General features: G+C 37.9%; 1 protein-coding gene across 1 annotated transcript; it reads left to right on the top strand.

Moving 5' to 3' along the window:
- Window positions 1-657: 657 nt before the first annotated feature.
- nckap1l (NCK associated protein 1 like) lies at window positions 658-23866 on the top strand. Its single transcript, XM_062415363.1, has 31 exons — window positions 658-811; window positions 2150-2260; window positions 2881-2973; window positions 4044-4100; window positions 4353-4495; window positions 5111-5201; window positions 6498-6635; window positions 7188-7236; window positions 8072-8228; window positions 9013-9069; window positions 9182-9278; window positions 9563-9672; window positions 10068-10200; window positions 10427-10508; window positions 10652-10710; window positions 10807-10952; window positions 11324-11450; window positions 11877-11996; window positions 12363-12502; window positions 13244-13375; window positions 14393-14611; window positions 14836-14966; window positions 16513-16610; window positions 17703-17796; window positions 19128-19210; window positions 19782-19862; window positions 20770-20863; window positions 20977-21093; window positions 21720-21829; window positions 22265-22354; window positions 23376-23866. Exons 1-31 carry the CDS (start codon window positions 722-724, stop codon window positions 23490-23492), a joined length of 3366 nt encoding a protein of 1121 aa, XP_062271347.1. The 5' UTR covers window positions 658-721; the 3' UTR covers window positions 23493-23866.
- The last annotated feature ends 252 nt before the right edge of the window (window positions 23867-24118 follow it).

Here is a 24118-nt window from a genome sequence, read left to right as displayed (position 1 = left end):
GCCATCTTGAGGCAAAAGAAAGAACAGCATTTATATATTTATTTATTTGTTTTTTTATGTATTTATTACTCTTCAAAACTCAATTCCTGTTTCTTTTCTTTTCTGGGTTACTATTTTACACTTTTTGGTAACATTTCACCGAACACACTTGACTTAAGTTACATGAATATGCAGTAATGTGTCCATTTGTAATGTGACATCTCTGTTGACAGAAGTGTTTTGGTAGAGCAAAAGGGAGGAAGTAACTCAACTAGCACACAACAAAAGAGGCAGTGTGTGTTAGACAGGAAACATGACATTGTCGTTCATTTACTGTAAGTAACAGCATAATTTAAAGTATATATTTTCCCTCCAGAATAATTGAATAGAGTTAAATGATACAATAATTGGGTTAATTGTACATTCTGAAATATAAAATGTACTAAAATATTTTCATTTTTTAGGGTCAGCTTAGTGAAATTCAATTCATTTTTGAATTGAAATGTTTTTTTTTCTTACAACCACATCTACTTTTCAACACACAGTGAGTTACAGCATATGAGTAATTTTAACTCTCTAAAAAAAACTGAACTCAAGACTCCACCTATACTGAGCCCCATGTGACCTAGCAGCAGGGTGAGGCTCTGGGTGCACTTGTTTCCGAGGGTTCAACCACCATAGCATACAAGGGACCAAGAGGCCAAGGCTCGAACGGAGGGAGAGGTGAAGTGTGTCTGAAGCCATGGACTACCAACAGAAACTGGCCGAGAAACTCACCATCCTCAATGAGAGAGGGAATGGGGTGCTGATACGCATGAACTACATTAAGAAGGTAAGGGAGACAAGAGAGATTTACATATGTCAGTGGTGTGAGTGACAGAGACGTGAAATAAGGAACTTAATCTTTCTTGTTCATCCTTTGTCTAAGTGACCGTCTCAAAATATCTACCAGCACTTTGTTATTCCACAATACAAAGATACAAATAAAAAACATCAATACATGGTTATTAACTGCTTCAGAATGACCTAAAATATGCATGAATTTCTATTTTCACTTTCCACCGAAATGTAAAAGAGGAACGCGAGCTTGGCTGTACAGATTAGAAGATCTATATTTTTATCTACAATGTGAAGAATAATGAATGAATTATTCAATTCATTATTAATTATTAAAGTACTTTACCATATATTTAAAATAAAGTAAAACAGAGTCGTACAGTATGAAGATGAACACCAATAATATCACAATTATGCATTGTTTCTTAATGTCAGAAAACAAGTTCATTATAAGACACACAAAAAAGTAACAAGTTAAAGTGAAATAGCTGTGTTTAACTATTTTTAAAGTATGTGTGAGTGTTTGCTGAGGCAAAACTGCCTTCCCATTGCATATGAGCTTATTTCTCCCAAGAGGAAGTGCAAACAGGAAGTCAGTCTGCGCTGTCAGTCACCTCAAATTTCAGTTATTCTAAACCAAATGGTGTGAAACCCAGTCAAGACAGAAACAATGAAACCATGTCGGTCTCTTACTGTCAACGTGTGATGACAGAACGAGAGAGCAATATTTAGAATAACCTGCTTCATCGGGTGAGGCTTAAACATTGTATAGAGGCTGAAGGGCCTTCTGTTTTATTTGATAGGCTAAATGTTTGTGGTTTTGACTTGCAAAAAGTGACACAATCCTTGTGTGCTGAACATATCTGTGCCCCCTTTTGCGACCCTATAAGCATCTTTGTGCAAGAATTGTGGGTTTGCATTTATCTGGAACCATTAGTAACCTTGCCCAGTGAGGTGCTGAGCATGTATGCATGTATTTGCAGTCTGAATTCCCACTCAGGAGATGCTACATTGAGATTCTAAAACAGTAAACAGCCCCACAGGAGTAGTTGGGTGTTAACTGCCCTGCTCAATGTCACCTTCAGAGTCGTTGTTGAGGGAGAAGGGAGCACATTATTACTCACTCTGCCCATATGTTTTAAGGGTAGTCAGAGGATTCAGTGACTTACTGCTGACAAGCCTGCTTTTCTATTCTTTGGCTGCTCAGATTACAGTCAAAATCTGTCTGAGAATCCACAGACTGTGGTAGTGATGTGTGTTGAAAAGAATTTAGCTGCCAAAAAGTCACTCATGACAAATCAGTCTGAATGCTAGAGTACCATCTCTGTTACAGGCCTGTGGAGACACCAAGCAGCGGCCATCCATCCTGACAGAAAAAGGAATGGAGTCTTCTATCAAGTACATCAACAAGAAATTCCCAAACATTGACTTCAGAGGAAACATTGTAAGCATGAATGCAGCATTTTCACAAGCTTCTGTTTTCACCTTGTTTTCTACACAAGGAGACGCTTATACATATTTGTCATGTTTTGTTTTCTTGGGATTATAAAAATATTATTTTGGGATCTTAACACAAGAAGATTTGTTTGTTTGTTGATCAAATCAACTGTGTGATGCGTTGAGAATGCATTATGTATTATTTTGTCAACTCAAGACAAAAGATAAACTGAAAAACTGTTTTCTTGTGATCACAAAAATATAATCCTGTGATCTCAAAAAATTATATAGAATGATTAGATCTTTAATGAACTAAATTGAGAAATCAATGTGTTAAAGATCAGTGTTTCATTTGACCATTGAATTACAAAACGGACACAATCTAAACAATAAGTATACACAATATGCCTCACAAAAAAAGTTTTGCATCTTTTATTGTATTATTGTGTCCACATTATGTTAATATATTTATTTTATAATCTAATATATTTGGCTGGTTGGTTAAGTCAATTATTAATCAAAGCTAATCAACAGACCAACCAAGAAAAAACTGATTTACTGCTACTACTACTTTTCACACAATGTGATTTTGAAGCAGTAACCAATTGTTTTTAATGGTCGTTGCAGCAAAACCTGAACAACATTCAGCGACAAAAATCTGAAGTGTTGGCAGCCACAACAAGCTACTACGAATCTTTCCTGGATGTCATTGAGTTCAGGGTAATTGTTGTATTTTCTCATATCTTTCTCTCTCACTTTCTGTTTTCTTCTCTGTCAAATTTCTAATACACATTATACTGTACTTAGACCTCCTGAGACCTGAGCTTTAGTTTTTTCTGCATTTTTAATTTCTATTACATATTTAGGCTCAGTCAGACCTGATAAGTATAAAAAATATAAGCATCGTCTTGAACATGTTCTCATTTGAAAACACTGGGTTTATTTTACTGTATAACAAAATTAATTCACCAGCATATAAAACTAATTTTTTTACTTACATTTACACGAATTAGCAGTGTTGTAACTTGTTATCAAATGTTAGTCAAATTTGGACATTATATCAAACTACAAACGTTATTAAGCATAAATAAACACGTTTCAACCATAACATGTGACGAGGTTTTGGACCTGGTCCACTTCTGACTGGAGATCAGCTGTTGTTTGACTTTTTGCTCTGATTATTACACTGTAATGTGCTTTTACGACTACTAGGTGGCACAAAAACGCATTTACTAACAAGGACAACAGGTCAAAGTTCAGCAGTGTGTATGTATAAAGTCCAGCAAAACCAAAATGTAATGTCCACATGTGAGGACGAAGGGTCGCAGGAGGTTAAATGAGTAAGAAAAAACAAATCTGAAATTGTAGGACACCATTATAGGACAACAGTGTTTGCAGCATTCTCTCTCGTTCCTTCTACACTATTTTAGATCTTTTGATTTCTAGAATAAATTTACATATAGAGTGGTTTATACTGATATCGGAAAATAATTGATTTTATTCCACATATCAAGCTCACCATGGTTTGGTGCAGTCTGTAACACTTCCCTGTGCATTTGCATACTTCTATGATAGAGGTCGCATCCTGGCCGAGGCATCATTGGCATTAGTAACATTGTGAATAACTCAATCATGATGTTATCAGAATATGCAAATTTGTGAAAAAGAAAAAAAAAGATAATGTGTTCAGGAAATCGCATAAGAGGTTTACTGTAACATGATTTGAATGTTTAGTTGCTGTGTGTGTCTCTTCTGCTTTCTAATCTAATTCCTCCCACTTCTTCATTCAGGACCACGTCTATGAGTTGTTAAACACCATTGATGCCTGCCAGTGCCTCTTTGATATTGTAAGTATTAATTATTTGTCTCTCAATAGAGCATTGTTTTATATAAAAGAAAACACTGCCCTGTACTCTTTTCATTCATCTTCTATTATCTGTTTACGCCTACCTGCTACATATTGTAGATTATATTGTTTTCTCTCTTCACCGCCCCAGCTTCCTCCAGATCAGTTTGTCAGGTTTTTTCATAAATGTATTTTTAACTACTAAGTACTAGTAATATTACAGACACTAACTACACTGAAATGTTGATTTCAGTCCGTCAACTTTGACTTCACCAAAAGCTACTTGGATCTGATCGTCACCTACACCTCTGTCTTCATAACGCTCTCTCGCATTGATGACAAGAAGGCTCTGGTGGGCATGTTCAACTGTGCTCATGAGATGACCAATGGGAGCAGGTGAGAAAACATGGAAGTTACATAACATATAAAGTAGAATGTGATTTTATGGATGGATAGATGCTATTTTCAATTAATTCACCCTAGACAACATATAATGAATACAATCAATAAATTATTGTATTTGCTAAATGCTAACTGTGACAAACACTTTATTCAAGTGCTTTAGTTAATCCCATTAAGAATTTCCACATCCTCCAATACAGTTATTCTTTTGATCCACATATTTAATTGTAATTTTAATCTCTGCCTTTTCTGAGTGCCAAGTGGTATGCTATCATTTTGATACCACCTATGATATTTATTTTTGCACTCCAAAATGCCAGTATGCCTGTCTCATTTTATGACGTGAGCAGCACAAACACATGCACTTATTTTAATCCCAAATTTAACTTGCACAACCCCACAGATACCCTTTTGAGAGGGAACAGCCTCAGATCTTCATTATTCAGATGCCTAAAAATGAAGATGTATAAAATTATGAATTCTTAAACGTTCATCATTGAAACAATCCCTGTTAATTAACACAGTATTCACAATTCTGTATCGTTATAATTGCACTATTTTTTTTCTTCGTCCACTGAACTTAATTGCATGCTTTAACGAATCCTGCAGTGACCCTTCCTACCCACGACTTGGCCAAATGTTTGTGGAATATGATCATCCTTGGAAGAAGCTCACTGAGGAATTTGGCCCTCACACAAAGGTAAGCTTAATTGGGAAAATAATGTCACTGTTTATAAGCAAGTACAAAGTTAATGATTCAGTTTAATTCAAAGGTGCATAGTATTACCATTAACTATGCTACTAGTTCAGTTTGATTTAACTTAATGAGATATTTTTCTTTGCAACAACACAACATTAATAACTTTATTTATGTTCATATATTTAAAATTAGTACATATATACAAAATAAAAACTTCTGTTTCGGATATTATCGTACTGCACCCACAGCAAGGGTATAAATACCATATCACAAACAGTGGGCACGCCAACAAAGATTGTGGACACCATTATAGCCATATGATAGGATATGATAGGATTAAAATGCAATGCAATGCGATGCAATGCAATGCAATACGATGATACTGAAGATGTTGAATCAGGGCTCTGTGCAGAGTGGTCAAGTTCCTCAAAACCACTCAAAAACTCAAAAAAATAATTTCTTTGCGGATCTTTCCGTGTCCACTGGATCACTGTCATGGTAAAGCAGAAAATAATATTGACCAACTGTTGAAACAAAGTTTTCTAAAATGTCATTGTATGCTCTACCATTATGATTTCCCAGAATTAGAATGGGGCCTAGCCCAAAGTATTAATGTAAGAATCTTATTAAGAATAACAATAATAGATTGGGATATAATAATATATTATAAAGTATTTTTTATTGAAATGATCAGTTTTGGAAAATTGGAATTCAGTATTGAATAAATAGTTCTTGGTAATATTGACATCTGATGATGTCATAGCCAAGAGCTCAGAAGTTGGAGTTAACTAAAAAAGTTTTGTGACCAAGACCGAGACAGAGCTGAGCCAAGTTGAGTTGAAACTACATAAAACAATGGATCTTGTAACTTCATTTTTCTTAGTAATTCTCTGAAATGAAGTTACTGCTTGTGGAGATTTATTTCACGTCAAGCTCATTGCTTTTACACAGACTTTAATGTTAAAGTAGTGTAATTTAGACAATAAAGAAGAGTGCCACTACAATTAAAAACAGACCAAAAGTACAAAAAAAGGTATGTTTCCCACAGTGACACCTTGCAAGTGCTTTAGATATCACCAACACAATGCAATACAAATGATGCAATAATACTATAAATGATGTATCATTTTCATTTACTGCTTTAATACTGGCTTTTACATCAGCATGTGTGGTGAATAATACATCATGTCTGTTTGTGTTAAAAACAAAATCAATTACAGTTTCTTCCTCTAGCTCTGCCTCTCTCTCCATCTCTCATACTCACTATTTTACTCTCCTTGTCTGCCTTTTTCCTAGTCAGTGACGGCAGCGTTAATGTCTCTGAGGATGCTCTACCCACGCAGGAACCTGCCAGCAGAGCAGTGGCGGAGCGCCCAGCTTCTCAGCCTCCTCAGTGTTCCAGCTAACATGCTGGACCCGGCCTGCTGTGACACTGTGAGCCCACACTCCCATCACCACTCCTCTTGTATTTATCTCTGACAAAGGGAGAAAGAGAGAGGAAGGGATAATGTCTAAAATATAGTCTTTGCGGGGATGTTAGGCTCAGAAATGAAAGAAAGTGTGGCAGCTAAGATGCAATAACAGGATATGTATTGTTCCTCAGGTCAAGTATAGTCAATTTAGTCCCATTTTCCCTCTCCTCATATTAAAGAGCTATCATTTTGAAAATTATTATATTTTAACCTCTCTGCTCCGTCTTGGTATAATTAACACTAGCCCAGTGGAGAGACTATCTTATGAAAAGACATATTTTAGGAAAGATCATTAATACTTTGTGCACAGTGTATGATGCACAGAGGTTTTTATGGTGCAGTTTTTTTGGTGGAGTTTACAGGTGGAGAATACAGTAGCAGTGTGTACAAAGTACTTGTATGACCACTGAGTTCAACTAAGTAAACTGGCTTTCCTCATGAGGTGCTAAAATGTATGTTAGGTTATTGTAAATGTGTTTGTGTTGGTGCTTAATGAGCTTGATGTTCACCACAGATGTCATGCGAATACCTGTCTATGGAGGTGATGGAGCGGTGGATCCTTAGTAAGTACTTGTCCTGGGTGATAATTTATTCCATCAGTGCATGTTATCAAATGATAATAACAAATTACAGAAATGTTTCTACGCCACATATCATGCTTTTTGTGATTCTCTGTTATTTTGAATTGTGTCATGATGTTTGATGTCTATGTTAAAAATTTGAAAGGTCCAAAACACGAGGTTAACATACTTTTGTAAAAAATGCTCCCTGAAAATCAAAAGAGTAGGTTTTACTGAATGCTTTGTTTGCAATGTTACCTCCTCGGATTGGCTTCATGCTCCAAACATGTAGGGATATATTTGAAAAGTTGACACTTTGACTAAAGAATAAGAATGGGAAAATGTAAATAAGAAGTGAAATCTTACTACTACTGTCTGTTTAAATAAATAATGGCTGAGCTGCTGGAAGTCTGCTGAGGAGCAGCTCCTGGAAGATAGCCAGTCAGAACACCAGGAAAGGACAGGAGCTTAAACTGCCTGTTTCAGACAGACAATGGACTGAAGGGGCTGCATAAGATAAAAGAGGAATAAATATATTCTAGTAGAGCTTCAGAATATAAATATACACCTGGAAATGTGCATGATGTAAGCCCACATTTCACAGCCAGTGAAACACTGGCTTTGGTACCAGTTAAAGTTAAATTCAACAATCAAGTTTTTAAAGTTTGTTTAAAACTTTGACTTTGGTGTGTTTTGATTAGAAGCTAACTCAGACAGGTAATTCTAGCAAAAAAGGTCCTAAACCTAATGAATTATTAAGACTGTAAGCACAGACAATAGTAAATTCATACCAGTTCTTCAAATACATCATAGCTGTTGCCTACTGTCCTCCTTTTAGTCGGCTTCATGTTGTGCCACCACAGCCTGAACAACAACCAGCCTTCCCTGGAGCTGTGGAAGATGGCTCTGCGGGGTGGCCTCTACCTCAACCTCACCAGAGATGAAGTATTCAACATACACAAGGTCACAGAGGACCTCTTTGATGGCTTCAAAGGGTATGTAAGCTGCACAGCAGTGCTACAGTTTAAACTCTGCACTGCAGATCATGAGAGAAAATAGCAGTTGCTAAAATTTAATTTTAAAAAGAAAGATAATAGGCAAGAAACAGTTGAAACAAAGGAGAACTAATTCATGTTAAGTATAAAAAGCTGTACTGAGCCCAGGAGATGTAACCTGTAACATTTGACCTAATGTGTCCCAGAACTGTTCATCCAATTTAATATCCCAATCTACTGGTGCTAAACAAGTGGTAAACAAGATTTGACAACATAATTAGCAATATTCAATATATAGCTATGGGTATCTTTACTTTTAAAGTAAATAATGCTAAACTACTCTAATGTTATTTCTTTTTAAATTTCTGGAAATTACACAATTAGTCTTGAACTGTTAAACATAATTATCTGTTGAAACATTTACAAAATAACTAAAAATAACAGTCAAGGTAAAGAACTTCAACCCCTTTAGGAGAAGAAGAGCTTAACATTATAAATAGACTAAAAGGTAGGAGGAGAGAAAGATGATATTTTGAAAAGCAATTATGGTAAGAAGTGGAGAGGTAATATCCCCCCTGACATAATGATAACAATACAAGCCCTAATGGTGTCTTTGAAAAAATCCTCAGTCTGTTGAAGATTTAGACTGAAGGGACTGTGACGTCAATGAAGAGATAAGTTACCTGATCACTGGGATGAATTCATCTGTAATTCAACTATAATTGCTTTATTTTTCAGAAATAGCTTCTAACTGTATCCATGTTTTTTTCAATTTTTTTATCAGATACAGCAAGCGAATTGCAGACATCAAAGAGTGTCGTGAGCATGCTATATTGAACAGGTGAGACTGACAGGATGCTTACCACTGTTCTGTCATTAATATTCAATGTTTTTACCTTGAAATGAGCTTCGAGAACCAAATGTCCATGTCCATTTCTCCTGTGTTATCATAGCGGGGCTATGCACAGAGAGAGGAGGCATTTTCTGAGAGGAGCACTGAAGGAATTATTCAAAGTTCTGGAGGATGAACCTGGACTACTGGGACCAAAGGTAGGCATACAGTAATGAGTATAACAGTGATACTTGAGGAATTTAAACAATTTTATCACTGCAATTTATATGCCCAAATTGAAATTCTGATCACATGACTCGTGAAGAGTGGTATCTTTGATCCAACTTTCATCCAGCACACATCTTAAAGTATGGGGAATAGTTTGAGAGGGGCAGTGAATTCCTCTGAAGGCTTTACACTTTATAGTCATCGTGACTTTTCCTGTGACCCTTTCCTAACATTCCTCCTCTTGTCTATTTTGTGTGCCAATCAAATCCCCAAGGCCCTGTTTGTTTTCATGGCTCTGTCATTTTCCCGTGACGAGGTCCTGTGGCTCGTCAGACACTCTGAGAATATGCCAAAGTTAAAGACGCCTGAGGACTACATCGACAAGTAGGTCATGCTGTAGGTACAGTGGGATCAAACCAGGGACTGCTGCAATTGCTGGTCACACTGTGTCATATAATGTGCAAATAAACTGTTATTCAGTCACTCAGAGGATGCGGGAAGTAGAGAGACAGTGAGTCAAAACAATGTCTAAAACTCTTCTGCCCATTTAGTATTCATTTATGCATTCTTATTACAAACACCTAAAGATGCAACAGCAACAGTGGTGTAACTTTACAAGTCCCTAAAAGAACATCAGGGCAGCAGCTACATAATGTCCGGTAGTTTCTATTATAGTGTAATTATCTGGAATTATGGAGAGGACATTTTACAATGTATTCTGCACAGATTTTAAGGGAGCTGTGAGACTGGTTTTAATTGCTTTTGTTTGTTTTTTCCAGTCAGATGGCTGAGTTGCTGTTCTACATGGAGAAACTAAGAAGTCTGCTGAGAAGATACAAACATGTAGTACAGCGCTACCATGTTCAGTACTTGGCACAGTTTGATGCCTTGGTTCTCAATGACACCATACAGGTAGATAACATGAGAATAATGCTGACAATGTACATGCATACTGTGTAAGACTATGCATGCACAACCTTCACTTCTGTACATTTCTCTTATGGTGCAGACAGTGGTAAGTGGGGGATAACAAACAATACATCTATAGCTTAATTCCTCCTTTCTCCAGCGTCTTCACGTCACTTTACATTTAATGAAATAACATCTCTACCTCCTTAACTCTCTTTCTCCTCTACAGAACATGTACGTGTGTCCAGAAGAGGAGTCAGTCCTGTTGAGTTCATTTGTTTCAACCTTGTCTGCCCTCTCGATCAAACAAGGTATGCAGTAGACAATGCAGTAGATTATCTGAGCTAGTGTGCACCCAATTTTGTTCTCCAGAGAAAAGAAAAAAACAAATACAATTAGGTAGTAGCAAAAGAAATCGTATCTGTGTAATGATGAATTGCCTTTCATTGTGCAGTGGAAAACAAAGAAGAATTTGATTTCAGCGCCCTGCGAATGGACTGGCTGAGATTACAGGTATGCAGGTTTATTGTGTAGCATCAAATGTCACAGGGAGTCTGCCATAACATTTTCTTATCTTTTCTAACATCTCTTCTTCATCCTCTATTATAGGCCTACACAAGTGTGAACAAGGCCTCTCTTCCAATAAAGGATTACCCTGACCTAGCAAAGGTGATGAACGTGATCCAGTTTCACACCAAGATGGTGGACAGTATGGAAGAGATGCTGCAGGAGACATCTGATCTGTCCATATTCTGGTGAGTCGCTTCTCTTCTCTTCTGGTAAATGGACTGTACTTATATAGTGCTTTTCTAGTCATTATGATCACTCAAAGCGTTTTTACAATACATGTCTTATTCACCCACATTCATACACTGATAGCAGGGGCTACCACGCAGGGTGCCAACCTGCTCATCAGGAGGAAACTAACCATTCATACACATTCATACACCATTGGCGCAGCAACAGGAGCAATTTGGGGTTAAGTATCTTGTCTAAGGACACATCGACATGTGGACTGAAGGAGCCGGGAATCGAACCGCCAATCTTCCAATTGGTGGACGACCACTCTACCTCCTGAACCACAGCCCTCTTGACTGTTTTTTTTCTATTTTTTTCTTTTTCCCAGTTTCTTTCCACGAGTGTTTGAGAAGATGTTTTCCCAGAGCAATGAGGAGATGAAGCGCTACCTCATGGCCTTCCCTTCTGTCTTCTCTCACTTCAGTCAGTGTGGGAACCCTCTCTGTCCAGAAGAGGTCAGTGTTCAGTCATCTGCTGACTAAGCTATTAATTAATTGTCAGCTGAGGAGCATTAAAGATACTGAATACACCCTACATAAAGTTTGATTCTTTACATTTCCACAAATTCTGTCAGCTACAATGACGACAACGTTTTTGGCTTTGTGTTTAGATTTGTACTCACTCAATTTGCTTGTTTTAGTCAGTTCTTTTTAAGGCAAGTGTGAAGTCATTATATCTGTTTTTTTGCAACGTTTGAGAACTTGTCAGACTAATATTGGAACATTTCAAACTATTTCCACTGTCAGCAAATGGTGCACAAACTAGTGTATACAGGAATGTATCTGTGTAGGCCTTTCCACATGCCTGTTTACATGTGTACTGTATTCTCTCTGTCCACATTTGTTCACATTCACATATTACCACTTTTGATGGCTTCCCAGACAGAGGCAATGGAGAAGAAGAGTCTGCGTCTGTGTGTGACCTTCCTGGAGCAGATAGCCAGGCAGACCAGCAACGTTGTGTTAGAAATATGTGCCGAGCAGTGCAACCTCAATGACCAGGTGAAGTCTGTGTTTAAAAAACTGATTATCTAGCAGAGATTGATTCTGCCAATCTCCTTATCCAATTATAATCACTGTCACAGCTTGGCATCTATGGATTTAGCTTGAGACAGAAGACAGACTTAAGAATTTGAGTGAAATGATAACACAGGTCTAAAACTCTTGAGTTGATTAATGCAGTGTTTTTTTCTCAAATCCCTTCAGGAAAATATGACCAAACTGTTCAACGTGAATGCAAAAACTCCCATGATTGTCTTTGAACTTGTTACCAAATGTTTGAAAGGCTGAATTCTTCTTTTCTATGTCTTCCTCTCACTATCTTTTCGTCCTCTCTGCATCCACCTCTTCTACTTGATAACCTATTAGTTGCTGGCCAAGCACTGTGCTGAGACTATCAGTGCAGCTCGCTATAGAAAGCAAAAGAAGCCGATGCCAAAGAAAGGAGAGGTCCAGAAAGAGAAACCAGGGGCTGAAAGCTTGAGGAAAGACCGGACCATCCTTACCAAGTCAGATTTTCCCTTTGTTTTCTTGATTATGTACATCCCTTTCTCCACTTTACTGACTCTGCCTGAGCCTGTAGTCATTAGACTGAATTACCAGAAGTTTGGAAAACTGAGTGCAATGAATACATCCCTGATTTCTGGAGACATGAACCATTAAATAAACATTTGAATGTGTATGATTCCCCCTTTCAACAGTTTGACTGAAGTTAATGCAGTTTGTGTTAATAGAAATATTATAATGTCTGTTGACATTTTCAAATCATTCCCTTCACCCCATGACACATTTCTTTCCTTAACACATCAGTAGGACAGGATAAAAATGCATTAACCCACAAGGCATACATGTAATTAGTACTGAATCTTATTACCCTTTACCATGAGTCAGAGCTGACAGGTACTAAATCATGCTATAAAAAATAAGAAACAAAACCCCTCAGCCTTTTAGAGAAACGCTTTTTTACTGCCAGTACATTTATGTTGGCCTTTTTATTGTTTTGGTCATATTCTGTATGTAGCTACAGTTAGAAAGCTCATTAATTAAGAATTGTAATTCGGTCTCGCTCCCTCCTCTCAGTTTTCCTCCCTTCTGCCTCAGTTTGGAGATGTGTTTTATGACTCTCCAGCATGTTTATCACCTTATTTGTCTGAGAAAAGAACATCCATACTTCAGTCATTGTCAAAAAATGTCTCCTAGTGACTTGCATCCTCCCTTCTCCCTCTCTGTCTTTCTCCCTCTCCTCATAGTGTGGACAAGATGCATCTGACCCTGACAGAGCTCTGCTCCTCCTACAGTCTCTGCAGTGACTTTATTGTCTTTGACCACATCGTTGTTCCCACTGAGTTTCTTATTTCTCATCTGGAGACACGCCTCTCTGAGTAAGCTGAGTGGGGATGGGAGGATTACCATATGTGTTGTAATAAAAGCAGTCCTGAAGGTTTATTAAATAGACAAGTGACATTTGTAAATGTTATTTCTTCTAAAGGTTTATTTGTCACTTCAGTGATACTGTCAGAAAAATGTTACTACTGTATATTACTGAGTGAAAGGCACACACTTCCACCGACTGCTAGTGCATAAATGCATATACAGTAATACCATCATTTCCCTGTTTTTATACTGCTGGCTATTCCAGCTGCTACTACAACCAGCGCTTGATAAATGCTGTTTGGTAGGCTGACCTCCATGCTGAACAGAGGCTGAATTAAATGTTAACCATGAAAGGTCAAATCACTCTGACCATGATATGACAGAGCTCTGTGAAAACCTAAAAGCAGCTCAAGCTGCATTCACTCCAAATTCCAAAAATTCCAAAAACCATTCACAGATTTGGACACATTTGTCCTCTAGACAAACAAGGAATCATTTGGAGCTTGTCACGTGCGAAATGTCTCCTCCATCACTACAATGAAACCAGTACTACCATCTGATTCCTCCGGTCAGGCTGCACCCACTTAAAAATCGGAGAAAAGATCCATCATGTCACTCCCTTGCTCTGTCTCATTTCAATGCTAACCGTTATTTAGATTAGGGCTTGGTACCAGGGCAACCTAATGTTTCTCTGTTTATGCTCTGCTTTGTCTCTGTCTTAGCTGATGATTATCTCCACTGTCACCCTAAAATTAGCGCCCTCGAGTAGCAGCATACTCGCAGTGATTGGTCCTTTTGAGGCCAAAATTGTAAATACAGTCTGGTCAGGGAGAGAAAAAAGAAAAAGGACCCTGACAAAAAATAAATAAGATTGTAGTGAAGCCCTGGAGCGGCGAATGTGCTGACCTAATGAGAGCACTCCAATGCCACCATGGCTCGTTTAACCCATTTTAAGGTCCCATCTGTCCACCCTCAGTCCACTTGGGCCCATTGATAAGTGACGTTGGTTAAACATGTTTCTCCAGGATCATCGTGAGAATGGCCAATTACAACCAGACCACCCAGGAGATAGCCCGTCCCTTGGACCTCCTGGCAGCGGTCAGAGCCTACACAGCCAGCTTGCACTGCCTCTCCAGCTACATCAGTGTGGACGTCACCCGGCTGGTGAAGAGCGTCCTACTGCAGCAAACCCAGCCACTGGACTCCCGTGGAATGCAGACCATCACAACCCTTTACACAAACTGGTGTGTGTGACACAAAGGTGTATCTACACTGCATTAAAAACAGACATATTCAAATACACATCAATTTATTTGCACATAGCATATTATAAACAGGCCATGGCCATAAACACAGGAAACAAACTAGTACATATCTGCCGTGTTTTCTGTCAGGGTCTTTCACCTTCACTCTCTTTGATTCAAACACCTGGCTAAGGAAGTTTTGTGTTGTTTTGTCTGTACCACAGGTATCTGGAGAGTCTCTTGCGTCAGGCCAGCAACTCCCTCATCGTCCACTGCCCAACGATGCACTGCTTTGTCAACCAAGTTACTGACAACGAACCAAGTTTCAGAGCAGAGGAGTATTCAGATATATCAGGTCAGGCCCAGAACTTAATCACAGTTACTTAAGTCCCTCTCCACTCAAAAATATGTTTTGCTCATTGTTTCTTCACTTGGATGTCTGAGCTTCCCTGTGCAGAATGATGTATGGGCGTATGAGTTTGACATTAGAGGGCTGTTTTCAGATGCATCTGCTAAAGGGGGAAAGTATCTCAAATCTGAGTTTAAGGTGTGCATCTATGAGCATGATTTGTGTGATGACTGTGTGATGTGTAAACTTGAAGCCTCCAGGGCACATGTTTACAATTGATGTAATGATGCAGTGCTTACAAAATTAACTATATTTTGCATTGTATGTAAAAGTCATTCAGATGTCTCATTGTTGACATTAAGAATGTATATGTAGCATTCATAGCAACAATTAACTTGCATATACTGGGCCACGTTGTACATAAGTAAATGTTATGAGTATTTTAGTGATGTAGGTGTAACAGACTTTTCCATAAACATAAAAAAACACCACCTTGCTGTAGTTTTGAAGACATTTTCACATTTCTTTCAAGAATCTTTGCATGACATGAGCAAAACAGCATCAATGAGAAGGAAATCAATTTTGTCTCAGTTTATACTTTTTCAGATACCTGTTGTTTTTTTGAAAAACATTTGACAGACTGAAAGAGTTCCCCATAACTTGTAAGTTTAATGATCGGGGACCCACAGATCCAAGAGATGACTCACTCTTTTCAAAAAGACATAACATACAGACATTCACTCCTGTGACACCACATGCAGAAGGAGGATTATTGCTCAAGAGGAGGCTTGTTATTGTGGCGCTGTGTGGTGTTTTCTCTCACACTGCCTGTCATGCAGTTTATTCTGACACTGCCTGGCTAATGTAAACTTCAGAATTGCTTATCATCTCCCCCACTCTTCCGTCCAGCATCACTTGTCCCTCCTCCACACAGCCTCCTGTTCCACCTCCACGCTGCCTTGAAGGAGTAGTGGACCCTCTTATGACTGTATTATGGTTATATTCACTCTGATACAAACCTTGGCTCATGACACAAGCAAACATGAACATTACACCGTACACACCTACACTCTGTGATGCTTTCATAAGGTATGCACACACACGGTGCCCTGGAGACCACTGCACTTCAATAGACGCCCACTCAGGATGTCATCATCATTGTCTATATTTACTCTGAAGTGAAGTATCTGCCTGCCTCATGGTGACTCACTCACCCATCCATTAACCACCTCCAATTTTAACCACACACGTCCCTATCCATCCATATTCAGGAAGCTGTGTGAAAGGTCTAATAGCTGCAGTTGTATCTTTCTCTAATTGATTCAGCTCCACTCACAAATCAGATTTTGTCAGTGTCTTTTATCTCGAAAATGTATATTTGATTCCTCTAAAAACACCACACTGGACAGAAACAATACCACTTCACTCGAGCCTTGTTCTACGGTACTTTTTTGTTAACATATTCATGGCATCAACAACATTTAAGCGTCTGTTGATCTCTCATCTCTTTCCACTCATGATATTTAAATTATTCATGTCTTCTTCTAAACAGAGCTACAGGCCCTGGCGGAGCTAATTGGTCCATATGGCCTGAAGTTTTTGAGTGAGAACCTGATGTGGCACATCACCTCGCAAGTCAGTGAGCTGAAGGTAAAGTATGATGCAATGGGTTCATTTCAAAGATGTTGATCAATGACTCGTTCCTTGAAGCATGTTTACTTTGCTTTGTGGGAAGTTCTTCTGCGTAAAACTCCTCAAATCTGAGACATGGACAGATATTCTGTTTTTTAATCAAAAGACAACTCAGTAAACCTGCTTGAATTGGCACCAGATGTTTTGTCAAATGTCTGTAGTGGGAAAACAATACTGTTGGTCAAGTCAAATCTATGATCACAACGCTTAAGCATAAACATTCTTCCAGTAGAATAAATTCTAGTAGATAAAATTTGAATATGAATTGACATGATTACTCAAATGTGTGCACCCAAAATAAATTCTGGATATCTATGTTAAACATGGTCAAAGTTGAAAATTTGAGGTGTGCTTCCTGCAAATCAAAGGCTTTGTTTGTTACTTTTACTCTCTCCTTGTGATAAAATAAGATTAGTCATGTATGCCCACAAATGGTCTTCTGCTCTGTAGCCTTTGTTGTTTAGGCTGTTTCATGGGTTGTTCGTATTGTCCAATTGCATATTTCAGATTGGATTTGGGCTCAAACATGTACAAGTCATGAAGTATAAACAAGAAAAAGAAGTGAAATCCCACTACTGCTGTTTGTTTATGTAACCTCTCAAACCTCCAGAAGTCTGCTGAGGGGCAGCTTAATAAAGCTATCCAATCAGACAAAGTGGGTTCATTGGGAGATGGATTTAAGAGACAGGAGCTAAAATGGCCTGTTTAAGACAGAGGCTGAATTGAGGGGCTGCATTAAGAGCCAGTATAACATAAATAAGGAGGTTTTTTTAGCTGTAAATTATACAAAAAACTTACTTTAAGAGCCACAGAATATAAATATAGACCTGGAAATGTGTATGATACGTCCCCTTTAACTGTATACGAGAGATTATTGCTGTTCTGTGTCAGGCTCCCCACTCTGACACCTATGATTAAAGTGAGGAGTTGCAGCGCCGCGAATCTGAGCTTACCGACAGACAGATCTGTCACATTTATGACCCCTCTACATTATTACTCCTACCTGAAGGTGTTTTTTATCACTTATCTCACCTTTTTCTTGTCTGTCAGAAACTGGTAAACGAGAATATGGACATCCTGGTACAGATGAGACACAACTTTGATAAGCCAGAGGAAATGGTCGATCTTAAAAAGAGGCTGACAGGTGAGAAGTGGAAAGAGGTACGCGGGGGCAGATAAGGGGTTGGAGATGTGAAGGAGGAGGTAGGAGTTGGAAGGAAGGGAACCGATAACAGGTGTAGGTTTGGCAATAAAAAGAAGCAGTGGAGTACTATTAGATGAATCACACTAAACTGAAGCAATTATTGTTTCTGTACTAACTGCAAAAGCACTTATGTCTTTGGATTTCTAATAAACCAAGAGGATCCTGTTCTTTGGACTTGTGTCACTTATCTAATTCAGGCGACTTTAATATTAGCCTCCTCAATTGATCTTTTTCATTTTTCTTTTTTTTCATTCAGTTTTTGAACAGAAATGATTGAACAGTACAATCAGCACTTACAGGCAGAATGAACGGTGAAAGGCAAACATATATACAGAATAAATAAGTACAAAAAGTAAGGAAGGATCACACATTTTGCACGCATTTCACATATTTACAGTTAATGGCAGTTTTTTTAGATTCTCTGCCATTAATTTAATAGAAATAAAACAAATCCTATAATTCCCCCCAAACAGTCAATCTTTCTCTTACAAATAAGGTCAGCCATTGTTATTTTACAGCATGGCTGTATTTTTACAAGGTTGTGTTAAAACCACACCAAGAAAACATCAGACTTTCCGTACAGTGAAATGACAGTGATTCCTTAAAATGGCTGCATTTTTAAAAGATTTTGTACTTATTTTCCTTATATTAAGTTTCTTGAAATCCTTTACGGTGCTTCCACCCAGGAGCAAAAGTTGATTGAATTTAGAAATACACCAAACACTCACAAATTTGCTGTTTACACTTGCTTTTTATTAAATTATTAGCAACAGTGTGAGGATGCTGAAGAAGACAGTCTGTGTGTAACTGTGATGAAATGGCGCTAATGATTAATTAAAAATGAATATGTAATATTTGTATGTACATGCCCATAAATAAATGGATGAATCTATGTATTATCTCTCCCTCCTGAGCCTGTAATCACAAGATTCAAAATCAGGCTTTTTTAATCCCTCTTAGTTTGCAAAGCTCATAAAAAACTAATGGCAATGTAAGATCATATTGCTTGGCCACCTTTTCCAGAGCTGCACCTCTTCCCTCTTAAAGTCCACAGTGTCAGAAGTTAATTGAAGTGCAAATAACCAGGTGAGCTGTCAGACACTTGAGAATATAATTTCATTTGCTGATTGATAACGTGTTGCACATTTAGCAAGTGTTGTACTGGAAAGCACCGTTTTATAAGAGAAGCTGGTAGTTCAGTCTAGTGATAAATATACATAATAAATACCTTATAGATGTCAGTGCCTGATATGTTTAATATGTACGTGTAGGTGGAGAGAACGTGCTGAAGAGGATGACCATCATCGGGGTGATCCTGTCCTTCAGATCAATGGCACAGAGCTGTCTGAAAGATGTAATGTCCATCAAGATTTTATGATCATTTAAAGTAACTCAAGATTCACTCAATAGCTTTTTCTGGCGCTTTCAACTGCCTTTCATGGTCTTCATCATTCATTCATTTGAAGTTTACCAAGTTGTCATATATGTGTTTAATGCTGTATATATAAGTTATATACAACCCCCTGTTCATCATGTGACCAAAGTTCCACACTTAGGTCACATGATGACAATTGAGCAAACTCAAACTGCTGAAGAAGATTCAGTTGAAAGCTCTAGAAAAAGTAAGTGGACACTAAATTAAGATTTATTTTTCTTTTTTTGTCAAAGTCAAAGTAGTTCTCTAAAAATAGATATCGAATGTCACCTGACCTCATTGTCAATATATAAAACAACTTTTTTAAATTTTAATTTTAGTATCTTTCATATAAAACAATGCAGTTTGAGGTGCTTTACAAATCTAAATGTAAAAGAATAAACTATTACAGCTCCAATTTGGTTTAATGGACAATTATCCTTGGCAACTTGATATATAAAGGTTATTATGTAACAGTTGAAAATGTGTGTCGTATAATCTCATAATTTAGATCCTGCATAAGCATTGCCCATACCTGATGGGGCCCATTGAGGGCCTGCGGGACATCATCACCCCTGAATCCGACATGAAGGTAGTGCACAACTTTTTATCCTTCCTCACAGGAGCAACATACTCTGTAAAAAAGAAAATCTGGTTTCACTGTGTATGAAATAAACCCTTCACAGTTTATCAACAGCATATTGACGCTGTTTACTTTCACAGGGCCAACTGAGTGTGGGAGAATTTAAAACAGATCAGGACTGAAGGCATATTATTGTATTGACGTTTATCTCAGTATATATTTACATTTTATACTTTTCAAAATTGACTTATTGCCAACTAATGTTAAGAATGAAGAATATAGTACAATGTGTATCATAGTGTATTATTATTATTATTATTATGTTAATATATTGTATAGAAATTGAGATCAACCATTTTTTGTGTTCTTTAGTACCAACCGAATTAAATTCCTTATCTCCCTCTGGAGCAATCTGTGTGAATGTGACTCATGAACTCCCCCTCCCGTACTTACGTCTGGCCTCTGAGTGAGGCATGACAGCCATGTCACAGCCTGGGCCAGGATAACCCCAAAGACGTCAGCAGCCCCCTCATGCCTCCGTGAGAGAGACTCTGATGATGGCCGCTGTAGCTCTGCACTCTAAACCACATCAGTGGAAACATTCTGCCCAGACAGTCCAACCATGCATGCAACCAGAAATAGTGCAAGATCAAAACCTGTGTGTCAAGACAAAGACACCCACCATTGATTTAGTGTTGCTCCTTAGAGAATATACTCTATGTCACTTTTATGACAACTGTATGAAATTTAAAACACAGATCAGCATCCTGCTGGTTGTGTTTTTGTGGTGGGTCTTACAAAATGCAACAAAATTAAGAGAATGTAAATGAAGCATTAGATTTAAATTGCACCTCTTCGCTACAGAAGCTTGATTCTAAACTGCTCATTTTATCTACACTTCCTTTAATGCTTGCAGGTGACTCTGGGCGTTTTTGAGTTGGCCTCTGCTGCAGGGATTTCATGTGATATCGATCCTGCCCTTGTCACAGCTATTAGAAATATGCAGACAGGTAACACTAAAACTATCATGGCCACTTCTGTGGGCAGGAGAGGTTCTCATGGCTTAATCATCAGGAAGCGAGTGTTTTTTCATCTTTAAATGTTTTCTTTGAAAAACTTGCAGATAACACATCCATTGATGAGGAGTACAAGCTGTCCTGTTTGCTGCTTGTCTACATTGCTGTGTCCCTGCCCACTCTGGCGCTGGACACCAACTCTTTCTACAGCCGAGAGCATGGAGGTGCATATTTATCCACTCATTAATTTTCAGCTGGAGCAGCTTGACAGTGATGAATGTCCAGCAGCCAACCAAACACTAATCAGTTCTTCCAGTCATTACTAGCCGGCTGCTGATAGTGTATAAAAGGTGCTCCACCCTGTACACAAGGCTTATTAGCATCTCTGTGTATCATACTTTCCAGCCTGACTGACGTGGTCTAAAACAAAGTATGTCGGTTAATGAGAAACACGTTTCTGTTGAGAGACTTGTGTTTACAGATAACTTCAGCTGACGTGCATCGATACAGTTACTCTTGGCATGTGGCCCTACTGACCCTAACTGCTTGGCTCCGAGCCTGGACTGCAACATTAAGAGCAGCAAATAGCCGAGATTTCTATCAAAGCATGGGATGGCGTTTGTCTCAGATTATTTTCTTTGTCTCTATTTTCCACTGGCATGTTTGAAATAGATTTGCCCTGCGAGCTTCAGGAAATATGCTCAGTATGCTTCCTCTTAAGTGTTATGGATCATTAAGTAAATTTCGCTAATCGTTGGGTCACAAAAACATCCTCTTTGTGGCTTAAGTCACAGGCCATATTTTTGCCTCCATTTTATCTGTATTAAATTTTGTATTTGTATTTTCTCAGGCCACAACAACAACATCCACTGTCTAGCCAAATCTATCAACCTGGTGGCTGCTGCCATGTTCACCGTTCAGAGCAAGAACATCGAGCAGCATCTCAAAGAGTTTCTCCTGGTGAGTGGAAAACACTGAATCAAGTTTCAAAGCATTGTAACTCAAAAAAGGGGCCAGACTTTATAAAACATTCTGTCCTCACAAACCACGAAATATAAAATATGTTAATATTTATACTGTAGGAAATAAGAAATTATTAATTCTGCAGAGCAAATTGGTGTTTACTTTTTCTTTTGCCTTTGCTCGTTTTGTGTGAAACACTGGATAGTTTTACCAGTTCTCACAGAAAATAGTGATCATGGCATGCCAACAAATAAATATAAAAGACATATGAGGGATAAATGGTTTCTTGGGCACACTACTCTGACAGTATTTAAGTCCAAGTGATTTCTCAAGACACTACCAACCTTTTCCCCAGCTGAGGTCACGTCCACCAGTGTAAAAATGTTCCAGTTGTTTGATCTGTTTCTTTTTAACTCTTGTGTCATTCCACAGATGGCGTCCTCCACTCTTCTTCAGCTGGGACAAAATGTGGAGAGAGTGGAGAGTAAAAACCGAGAGTCTGTCTACTTGCTCCTGCACATGGTAGGCTTGCCACAACAACACTCATCATGATAGTGATTAAAATATCTTCAAATTAACAATAAGACAGCCGTTTATTGAAAAGGCTGTGTCCTTTCATTAATTGAGGTTTTTCTCTTTACCATAAGCCATCAAGCCTGTATTGCCTAAAAAAGAATAATTGTTATTCTAAAACAGAATAATTGTTATTCTTTTTTATCTCTAAAACACAGACAAATTAATGACTATCAATAAAGTACTCACAACTTCTAAATCCTTTATAATATGTATATTTTAATAATTTATATTGGAAATTGGTGTGGACATTTCAAATGCATGGAGGAGTTTTTTGTTTTTTTTTACTAACAAATACTGTAGAACTGAAGCTTTTAGTTTATTTTAGTTAATTTCCTCTGTGCCATAGACCTCCAAAAACGATTATAAACACATCAATGAGCCACACTGTTCAGTGGTCAATCAATTGATGCACTCTGCAACCTCACTTCTCAAAGCCACTAAATCCTAATTCCAGCTGTTTTATAATAAACAAACAATAATTTATAAATAATTTATAAATGTATGTAATTAATTCTATTTTTTATAATTTATAAGAAATTGATAAATAATGTATATTTCACAAACCAAACCAGAGAATGAAAAAAAAATGATTCACATGGACAACACAAAAAGGGACAGAAAAATACCTGAATACACTCATGCAGAAAAAATACCAATACTGAATAATAGATTAAGTTTAAAAAAAAATTTAAAGCAAAAAAAGGTCCCACAACAGAGCCCTGGGGCACTCCAAAGTATAGAAAGAAAGGGGCAGCATATTGGCTCCGTGGTTAGCACTGTTGCCTCATAGCAAGAAGGTCCTAAAGGCCCCAGGACCCTTCTGTGTGGCGTTTAGTGTACTTATGACTCATTTTAAAGCTCTATGTCTTTAAAAGCTTTAAGAAAGCAAATAGATTTCCAAGAAAAATTTATAATAATGAATACAACTGTAAATATGATCTGTTTCATCATTCTTTGATTAATTTAGATTGTGGAGGAGTCTGCATTCTTGAGCCAGGACATGCTGGAAAGCTGCTTCCCATATGTTCTGCTCCGAAACGCCTACAGAGAGGTGTACAGGTCTTTCGTCATCACTCTGGGGTGAAGACTTTATTGAATACTTTGGATTTAACCTGTATTTATCCTACATAGTGTTTTAATGTCCATGCGGTTCATTCTATGTTTTCACACACTGAAGCTCTGTACCTTCAGACCAACCTACCAACCTAGCTTGATCCAGTTAGTGATGACAGTGCTTCCTCAGTCAGTGCACTTTGTATATGTGGATTTAAAAAGATCCTCTTGATTTGCAAACTTATAGTGTCTATCAGCCAGTATTATGGAGTAGATTTATAACTGCTGTAAAACTTCATATCAGCTTGAAAATGTTTCTAATGCAAATCAGGTATATTCTGTAACAACCCCTCTATATCAATGCTGAACTCCACAACAAAATTAATACAGGTTTTCGAAATATTTGTGGACCGCATTTATGCAGATTTGTATTTTGTAAAGCTATTTTTTCTGATTTTCCATGAATAAAGATTATAATAATATGCAGTTTGTTTTCTTTTTGGTCTCAATTCGACGTGTTCCTCTGCTATTTACAGTCTGCTCTCCACCCTCTCTGCCCTCCCATTCGTCCTCCATGGATGAGAGTCTTGTCTTCCTCATTTTTCATGTACAATTTAAATGATGCACTCCAGTTTTACCGAAATGAAATTGCTTGTC

The sequence above is a fragment of the Scomber scombrus genome, chromosome 3, assembly GCF_963691925.1.
Source record: "Scomber scombrus chromosome 3, fScoSco1.1, whole genome shotgun sequence".
Lineage (NCBI taxonomy): Eukaryota > Metazoa > Chordata > Actinopteri > Scombriformes > Scombridae > Scomber > Scomber scombrus.
The sequence above is the reverse complement of the archived record's forward strand: the minus strand, read 5'-3'. Positions and strand labels throughout refer to the sequence as shown.

Coding starts and splice junctions, on each gene's coding strand:
- nckap1l (XM_062415363.1), top strand. CDS start 722: ATGGACTACCAACAGAAACTGGCCGAGAAACTCACCATCCTCAATGAG. Junction 2,261..2,880: donor TTGACTTCAGAGGAAACATT/GTAAGCATGAAT, acceptor TGGTCGTTGCAG/CAAAACCTGAACAACATTCA. Junction 14,967..16,512: donor GGAGTATTCAGATATATCAG/GTCAGGCCCAGA, acceptor TCTTCTAAACAG/AGCTACAGGCCCTGGCGGAG.